Source organism: Microtus oregoni, unplaced genomic scaffold (genome assembly GCF_018167655.1).
Source record: "Microtus oregoni isolate MIOR12 unplaced genomic scaffold, Mior012 000019F_ref0000042, whole genome shotgun sequence".
Classification (NCBI taxonomy): Eukaryota; Metazoa; Chordata; class Mammalia; order Rodentia; family Cricetidae; genus Microtus; species Microtus oregoni.
The window spans coordinates 3,218,920-3,228,233 of NW_024543078.1; the positions used below are offsets into that span (position 1 = coordinate 3,218,920).

The following is a 9,314-nucleotide window of genomic DNA, read 5'->3' on the forward strand; positions in this document are numbered from 1 at the left end:
GTCTCAAAAAACAAAACAAATAAACAAGCATGCGCCGGGTGGTGGCACGCCTTTAATCCCAGCACTCAGGAGGCAGAGGCAGGCGGATCTCTGTGAGTTCGAGGCCAGTCTGGTCTACAAGAGCTAGTTTGAGGACAGGCTCCAAAGCTACAGAGAAACCCTGTCTTGAAAAACCAAAACCAAAAAACCAAAAAAAAAAAAAAAAAAAAAACCAACAAAAAACAATAAACTAGCATGCTTGTCTGTGCGCCTTGCATTACTCACAGGGGGCCAGAAGGGGCATCGGGTTCCCTGGAGCTGGAGTCACAGGTGGTTGTGACCTGGCATCTTCTCTAACCACACCTGTTTTGTTGAATTTTTTAAAGATTTATTATTTTTGTAAATATTTATTATGTATACAATATTCTGTCTGTGTGTGTTTGCCCTTAGGCCAGAAGAGGGCACCAAAGCTCATTACAGATGGTTGTGAGCCACCATGTGGTTGCTGGGAATTGAACTCAGGACCTTTGGAAGAGCAGGCAATGCCCTTAACCTCTGAGCCATCTCTTATTTTAAGTGTGTGTGGGAGGTGAATGGAGTGCCCTGGAGATGTAGGAAGAAGGGAAGGGGCAGAGGGCGGGCAGGAGAGAGGTCTGTTCGATGGTCAGATCATTCGTTGGCTGCTTACACAGAAGACCTGGGTGAGGCCATCCCGTCCCCTGCTGAGCCTGGCTGGTACTCTGCACACAGCACTGCTGGTCACTGCAACCTGCGCTGTCCCGGCTCAGAGCTAGCTTCCATCCAGTGCACAAACTCAGGCCCCCAGAGGGAGGGTTTGTCACACAGCGCAGGATGCGGAGGTGTGAAGGCAGCCACTCGTCAGATGTGCGCAACCCTTACTCAGACTTTTAAGCCTCACAGCTTGCAGAGAGTGTTCTTTGAGACCTTAGGGAGGAAGTCTAGTCCTGGGTCTGGGTCTGTCTATGTGCATTCTGGGGGTCCCTCCGGAAGGGACAGTCCCGTTTGTTTTGAGGCGGGGCCTCACGTAGCCCAGGTTGGTCTGGAATTCTCTATTTAGACGACAATGACCTCGAACTCCTGAAGCTGGAGCCCCGTCTCCCAGGTGGACCGGCAGGCACCACCACACCCGACTTCATTCACTGACTCACGTGAGCTCAAGCACTTACTGAAAGTCCACTGTATACCAACTCTGTCCCCAGGCCATCACATGACCTATGCCCTTACACCCTCACAAGAGGACCAGCAACCCTCAGTCTCAACTCACAGGCTCTTCCCTCAACCCCTCCCTAACGAACGTCTCGGTCTTTTAGTTTTCACCTACTCTTAATATTTTTGCATTTATTTATTTATGTATTTATTTAAGATTTCTGTCTCTTCCCCGCCACCGCCTCCCATTTCCCTCCCCCTCCCCCAATCAAGTCCCCCTCCTCTTCAGCCCAAAGAGCAATCAGGGTTCCCTGCCCTGTGGGAAGTCCAAGGACCACCCACCTCCATCCAGGTCTAGTAAGGTGAGCATCCAAACTGCCTAGGCTCCCACAAAGCCAGTACGTGCAGTAGGATCAAAAACCCATTGCCATTGTTCTTGAGTTCTCAGTAGTCCTCATTGTCCGGTCATATTTTTGCATTCTTTATTCTACCAGAAAGTCCTTTCATTTTGGACTGAGAAACTCCTACTCACCCGTCAATGCCCTAGCTCCCATGGCCTCCTCTGAATTAGCCTGCCCTGATGATTCCTGTCTTCACTATGAGACATTCGTGGGGGAATACAAGCTGGTAAGCGCCTGTAGGGGCAGAGAGGGGCTCTCATTCCAGACTTTAGGGTTTGGGATCCTCTCACTATGGTACGGGGTGGGGACTAGGTAGGAAGCCCACACCCCTCGCTGCCTCAGTTTCCCGTAACTCCAGAGGGAGCGGCGGGGGCCCCTCCCGACCGGCGGGGATGCTGGGTGGCTCCGTAGGGAGGGGGTCCCCTGCGGCCGAGGGGGGCTCAGGAAGTGGCGGCTACAGGAATTCGGCGCTTCCACGCCTTATAAGGACATTTGCTACGCCAGCCAATGGGCGGCGGGGGCGGCGTCAGTCCTGTCCCGGACCGTCCGCCCGCAGCCGGTCCCTAGGTCCGTCCGTCCCGCGCCGGGTCCGTCGGTCCCGCCATGAGCTCCACGCAGTTCAACAAGGGCCCGTCCTACGGGCTCTCGGCCGAGGTCAGGAACCGGGTGAGTGGGCGCGGACGCAGCCCCGCTCGGGGCGCAGCCTGGAGCGCACCGACGCGAGCGGGGTGGCTTTGCTCCGACCCCCGAGGGCTGGGGGCGCTCGGGTAAACCGGGGGGCTGCGGGATCTGGGAGGGGCACCCCACTTCTCTGCACGCGGGGTGTTCCTGCAGCCCCGCCCCTGGTCATCCCGCACCCCCGCCCCGGGGGTCTCCCGCGTCCCGAGAGAAATGGAAGGATGTAAGCAAGACCCCGGAGAGGGCGAGCGGGTGGGAGTCTGGGAGGAGCGACTCCCGCGACCCCCGCGACTCCGGCTTCAGCACCTGCCAACACTTCCCTTTCTCCCCCCCCCCCCCCCCCCCCCCGAGCCTTTTAAGTTGGGGACGGGAAGGGGGCGGGACCGGGGCCTTCTTAACAGGGTGTGGCTCCCTCTCCCCTCCTGGGGCTCCCCGCGCACACCTGGGAGAGAGCTCACGGGGTGGGGGGTCTCGGGCACAGCGGGACATCGAAGTCACCAGCGTCCGAGGGAACACACAGCTGGGGGTCCCGATGTGGTGAATGGGGGGGACGGACGGGACGCTGAGCGCGCCTTCCGGGTAGACCCGCTCCCACACACACGCGCCTGGCACCCGAGAAGGCGGGTTTCACAGTCTGCAAAGCCGGGCCACCCGCCTGGGCACGCTGAAGCCACCAGCCCGGCGCGCCTGCCACCGGGGCAAGCTGCCATCTCAGTTCCCACCCCGGGCTGCGGGTCCCAGGGCCCTGACAGATTCCTGCGGGGAGCAGGGAGCTGGACACCTCCCTGGGACAGAGGAAGTGAGACAGAGAGAGATTGAGGATGGAAGTTAGGAGCCGGGTGGGGCGATGGGGACAGGGGACCCGCTGTGTAGGACTGAGGTGGGAGATCCCTTCCATCTCTGGCAGACTGGAGCTGGGACAAGGAATGGCCCCAACCAGCCTGCCGGGTCACAAGGGGTCGCATCTTTCACTGGGAGGGGAGCCCCAGAGACCATTGTGCCTGGCCCATGTGTCTCAGTTTACCACCCTGACCGCCCTCAGATCCCGTAGGGCTTTGTTCAGTCCGGCTGAGGGTCCTGGCCACTCGGGAACAGCTGGTCCTGATTTAGACCGGGAGGCCACTGCATTCCTGGTGTTTGTGGCTGGCGGGCTGGAATGTGCTGCCGGGGAGGGAGGTGGCCACAGCACTTGGGACTGGGACTCTCCCCCCTTCCTTGGTTCTCAGAGCCTCTAGGGACTTGGCCCAGCTGGACCTGGCATGCCTGGCATCCAGGCCCAGCCCCTGCTCATTCCTGCAGGACTGGGCCACTCCTGCAGGTGGGATCAGCTGCTCCCCGCCCCTGCCCCCCCCCCCCCCGCCTTTTTTTTTTTTTTACCCTGTGAGCAAGCTAATCCCACTTCAAAGGGTTTAAAAAGGCAATGGGGAAGGGGAGCCCTGTGGGTGGTGGCGCATGCCTTTAATCCCAGCATTTGAGAGGCAGAGGCAGGGGGATCTCTGAGTTTGAGGTGGCACATGCCTTTAATTCCAGCGTTCTGGAAGCAGAAGCAGGTGGATCTCTGAGTTTGAGGCCAGCCTAGTATACAAAGCGAGTTCTAGGACAGCCTGGGCTACACAGAGAAAATCGCATCTCAACAAAACAAACAAAAAATAAAAAATGGAGAACTGATACCCGGGGAGCCTAGAACCTGCTGTGGTCCTCCGCGTGGCAGGAGCCAGGCCCGCAGGCAGTTCTCTAGGGTCCTTCTAGTTCACTGGAAACCTATTCCTCCTGTGAGGTGGGCAGGCAGGCTCCTGGCTGGACCCCTGCCTGTCCAGGCCTGGAATGCTCAGGGTTAGGCAGGTGTGAGCCTGGGGGAAGTGGGTGTGTCTGGGGGGGGAAATCTCAGGGTTTTTGTTTTTTTAACCCAGTCCTGTGGAGACAGTCTTCCTGGGGTTGCCTACTGGCTGGAATATTGCTCAGCCTTGAAAAATAACAGGCCGCTATGATGTCAGTGGAGAACCTTCTGGTCGCTGTCCTCAAGTCACAGGACAAAGCCCCGGGCAGATAGGAAGTGCTCAGAGTAGATGAAGTCAGCAGCGGAAGCAGGGATCTGGCTGCTGGTGTAGCTTTGTGGGTGGAGTGCTGGCTCAGGTTTTATCCCAAGCACTTCCCAAGTGTCATCCCAGGTCTGGGGAGGTGGAGGCAGGAGGATTGGTTCAGGGTCATCTAAGTCCAGCCTGGGCTACCTGAGATCCTCTGTCCCTTCTTCTACTGTCTGAGAGTTTTGCAGAGTGTGTCCATGCCCCAGCTAATCTCTGTGCTCCTTGCTTCTCAGCTCCTGTCCAAATATGACCCCCAGAAGGAAGCAGAGCTCCGCAGCTGGATTGAAGGACTCACGGGCCTCTCCATTGGCCCCGACTTCCAGAAGGGCCTGAAAGACGGGGTCATCTTGTGCACGTGAGTGCACACATGTGCACAGACATTAGCGCCCCCTGCTGCACAGCTTGTGCATTTCTAGTTTTTTTTTTTCTTTTTCTTGTCTGATCGCATAGTCTCTCTTTTGGTTTTTATTCTCTTGGCTTATTTCTTGTCTTTATTTATTTGTTTATTTATTGTTTTTGTTTTGGGGGAGAGGGTTTCTCTGTAGCTTTGGAGTCTGTCCTGGAACTCACTCTGTAGTCCAGGCTGGACTTGAGCTCCGCCTGCATCTGCCCCTTAAGTGCTGGGATTAAAGGTGTGCGCCACCACCGCCCAGCTGTTGATCTGATTTTATTTTATTTTATTTTGGATTTGCTTCACTTTTACTTCTGAGTTTGTGTGTGTGTACACACGTGAGAGTGACTGGGCCTGTGTGCCCCTGTGCGTATATGATGTACATGAGTGCACTTACCTCAGAGTCCAGAAGAGGGCGCTTTGATCCCTGGAGCTGGCTATGAGTCACCTGACATGGGTGCTGGGAACTGAACCTAGGGCCTGGAACAGTAGCAATCACCCTGACCTCTGAGCCCTCTGTCTGGCCCCTTGTCTTTTTCTGCAGTATTGTAGTCTCCAAATGTATTTCTCTGTCCCTGTCTGGTGTTTCCTTGTACTATTGCGTTCCCTACAAACTTCCCGCTGTGATCAGTCCTACCCTAGGCCTTCTCTTTCCCCTTCAGCGGATAACGCTTCTGGAAATTTCTTCATCTTGCGTGCTATGCATCTGTCGTTCGTATATTCCACAGTTGTGCATGTGAAAAGAAACTTTAGTCAAAATTCTTAGATTCCCCCCAAACCCCATGGTTCAAGATTATATTCCTAGCGTCCATTGTTGGCGGCTAAGGGAAACCGAGGCTGGGAAAGTGTGAGTGTCCTGAGGTCAGAATGCCAATGGGGGGTCCTGGGTCATTTCTTCCCAGACTCATGAACAACCTCCAGCCAGGCTCCGTCCCCAAGATCAACCGCTCTATGCAGAACTGGCACCAGGTGAGGAGCTGGCAAGTAGACAGTGGGATGCCCAGCCCTGCCCACGTGTACTGCAGGACTCACTGCCCTTCCCTGCCTCCTCCCAGCTAGAAAACCTCTCCAACTTCATCAAGGCCATGGTCGGCTATGGCATGAACCCTGTGGACCTGTTTGAGGCCAATGATCTGTTTGAGAGCGGGAACATGACGCAGGTGCAAGTGTCTCTGCTTGCGCTGGCAGGAAAGGTAAGGTCCAGAGAGGGTTGGTGAGCAGCCCCGAATCACACAGCAAAGTGAACCAGATAAACACAGGCTGGGCCTCCTAAGTGTCACTGTCTGATGTGGGAGGTGGGGAGGAGAGAGAAATCGGAAAGATTGGTATAGCAGTGGTCAGGTTGGGGGAACAGCACGTGAAGAGATGTGGGCATGTGAGAGCAAGGAGGAGTCCCTGTGTGGGGCTTGGACAGACATCTCGGAAGGGTGGGGCCAGCCGCCTGTGGGAATAGTGTTGGATGTATTTCTGGGGCGTTATATCCACTGACCTGGATTGAGGGTCCCCGGCTCCCTTCACCCCCACCCAGGCCAAGACCAAGGGGCTGCAGAGTGGTGTGGACATAGGGGTCAAATACTCGGAGAAACAGGAGAGGAACTTTGATGATGCCACCATGAAGGCCGGCCAGTGTGTCATTGGGCTGCAGGTAGGCACCACCCTAGACGGGTCTAGGCCAAAGGTCAACCTGTGGGTCACGACCCTTGTGGGCCTGAAAGAGCCCTTCACAGGGGTGGCATATGAGATACTCACATTATGACTCCTAACAGTAGCAAAACCGCAGTTATGAAGTAGCAACAAAAATAATTTTGTGATGGGCTTGGTCCCCACGACATGAAGAATCGTACTGAGGGTTGCAGCCTCAGGAAGGCTGAGAAGGCTGGCGTCCACACCCTAACCCCCACATTTCCCCTGCAGATGGGCACCAACAAATGTGCCAGCCAGTCTGGCATGACGGCCTATGGTACCCGCCGACACCTCTATGACCCCAAGAACCACATCCTGCCTCCCATGGATCATTGCACCATCAGCCTCCAGATGGGCACCAATAAGTGTGCCAGTCAGGTGGGTTTGTCCCCTGCCTCGGGGTAGCCTCTACTCTGTGTCTTTCTCCCTGTGTGTGCTTTCGTGTTGTTGGAGGCCGGTTGTTTGTTCCCGACTGCTCAGACCCAAAATAACCACCTAAACTAACCCATCTCTATTAATCTGTGTATCACCATGTGGCTGTGATTTACTGGCAAAGTTTTGGCTCTATAGCTTCTTTTTGACTCCGCCTTCTTTCTCCCAGCATTCAGTTTAGTTTTCCCTTCCTAGCTAAGTTCTGTCTTGCTATAGACCAAATTAGTTTCTTTATTCATTAACCAATAAAAGCAACACATAGACAGAAGGACCTCCCACATCACTTTTGGTCGTGACAACCCTACTTTGTGCCTCAGTTTCCCCCAAGTGTCCACCCCCATCTAAGCTGTTGCCTGTGTCCCTGAGGTTTTGGGGAAGTCTCTGTTCCAGGTGGGGGGGACAAGGAGAAAGTGGGGTGCTGGTGCTTACAGGTGGTCAAAAAGTCTGATTTAGGGATGGAGAGATGGCTTAGAGGTTAAGGATGCTGACTGTTCTTCCAGAGGTCCTGAGTTCAATTCCCAGCAACCACATGGTGGCTCACAACCATCTACAATGAGATCTGGTGCCCTCTTGTGGCCTGCAGCCTTACATGGAGGCAGCACACTGTGTTGTATGCATAATAAATAAAATCTTAAAAAAAAAGAAAAAGGGTTGGAGAGATGGCTCAGTGGTTAAGAGCATTGCCTGTTCTTCCAAAGGTCCTGAGTTCAATTCCCAGCAACCACATGGTGGCTCACAACCATCTGTAAAGAGGTCTGGCGCCCTCTTCTGGCCTTCAGGCATACACACAGAGACAGAATATTGTATATATAATAAATAAATATAAAAAAAAATTCTGATTTATTTTATTTTTGTGCAGAGGGCTGGGTTTGAGATAGGGCCTGACTATGTACGCCCATAGTCTTGAGCTCTCAGCAATCCTCCTGTCTCAGCCTCCTTTTGCCAGGGTTTCAGGGGCCAGAGTGAGGCTCAGTGTGCATAGCATTCTGCTGCCATGAGTGAGACTTTGGCTTCTGTCCCCAACATGGCACAAAGGGTCACACTCACCTGTTGTCCCAGGACTCAGAAAGTGGAGGCAGAAGGGTCAGGAGTTCAAGGTCATCTTTGGCTACATAGTGAGTTTGGGGCCAGCCTGGTCTACAGAGCTAGTTCCAGAACAGTCAGGACTGCTACACAGAGAAACCCTGTCTCAAAAAAACAATAAATAAATAAATAAATAAATAAATAGAATGAAAGGTTTTAGCTAAGCTTTGGGAATGTTGTAGGGAACTGCTGGTATACTGAGGGAATTAGGGGCTCCCCTTTCTGAGCTCCTCTCTCCTATCTCCAGGTGGGCATGACGGCTCCAGGGACCCGGAGGCACATCTATGACACCAAGCTGGGCACCGACAAGTGTGACAACTCCTCCATGTCTCTGCAGATGGGGTACACGCAGGGCGCCAACCAGAGCGGCCAGGTCTTCGGGCTGGGGCGGCAGATATATGACCCCAAGTATTGCCCACAGGGCCCAGCAGCTGATGGGGCACCTGTCGGCGGTGATGGCCATGGTGAGGGCCCTGAGTACCTGGCATACTGCCAGGAGGAGGCCGGATACTGAACCCAAGGGTGCTGGCTCCCCACGTCAGCACCCCTGTGTGGGCTTTTCTTTGTTTTATGTGTTTTCATTGTGTTGTTTTGTTTTTTGAAACTGGGCCTCACTTTGTGGCCCTCTCTGGCCTGGAACTCACTGCAATCCTCCTGCCTCAGCTTCCTGAGGGCTGGGAGGAGAGGTCTGCATTAGCTGTGCCCTCCTCACCTGTCATGCCTTGCTTCCTTCCCAGGACTGACCCACCCACCCAGTAAGCAACATGGGGGTACTTGATAGAGTAGCCAGCTATAGATCTCTCAGAAGGCTCTGGAAGAGTTTCGGGTTTCTTCATCTCTTCAGTTTGTGGTGTGTGATCCCATGGAAATTGCACTCAGTTTCAATGAAAAGAAACAAGGGGTTTTGTGTTTTGTTTGTTCCCCCTAAAGGTATGGGGGTGCACCTGGGCCCTAAATACTGCAGGCATTCTGAAGGACTGCATTTGCCCAGGTTCGTCTGGGTTTCCACCTCCCCGCTCCCGCTCCTCCTGCCCTGGGCTGATTATCTGTGCTGGACTCCACCCCGGCGTCCAGAAGTGCTGCACCCGACCCACAGGGGCCTCTCTGCTTCCAGATAATGTGAAATACCTTGTGTGGACCAAAACCAATAAAAACCTCCATTTCTAAGAGTAAAGGGTATTCCTGAAGTTGGTGATGACCGAGGGGGGGCGGTTTAGAAGCAGGGGCCGGCCATGCACAAAAGTTAGGGGTAAGGAGGAGAAACTGAGACTCAGGTGAATAAATGATTTAAGGTCAGGGCCAAGGTGGAAGAAGAGGCTGTGCCCTTCACTGGCTCCCTCTGAACTCATATACCTCCTCAAAACCAGGGCTCTAAAGCCAGGCTAGTGGCTGGGAGCTGCATTGAGGTGAGAGGCA

General features: G+C 54.4%; 1 protein-coding gene across 1 annotated transcript; it reads left to right on the plus strand.

The window, feature by feature from the left end:
- The first annotated feature begins 2,086 nt into the window (after positions 1–2,086).
- On the plus strand, positions 2,087–9,062 carry Cnn2 (calponin 2). Its single transcript, XM_041669380.1, has 7 exons — positions 2,087–2,213; positions 4,543–4,664; positions 5,603–5,669; positions 5,756–5,893; positions 6,229–6,345; positions 6,615–6,761; positions 8,146–9,062. The coding sequence occupies exons 1-7, from the start codon at positions 2,151–2,153 to the stop codon at positions 8,410–8,412; spliced, it is 921 nt and encodes a 306-aa protein (XP_041525314.1). The 5' UTR covers positions 2,087–2,150; the 3' UTR covers positions 8,413–9,062.
- The last annotated feature ends 252 nt before the right edge of the window (positions 9,063–9,314 follow it).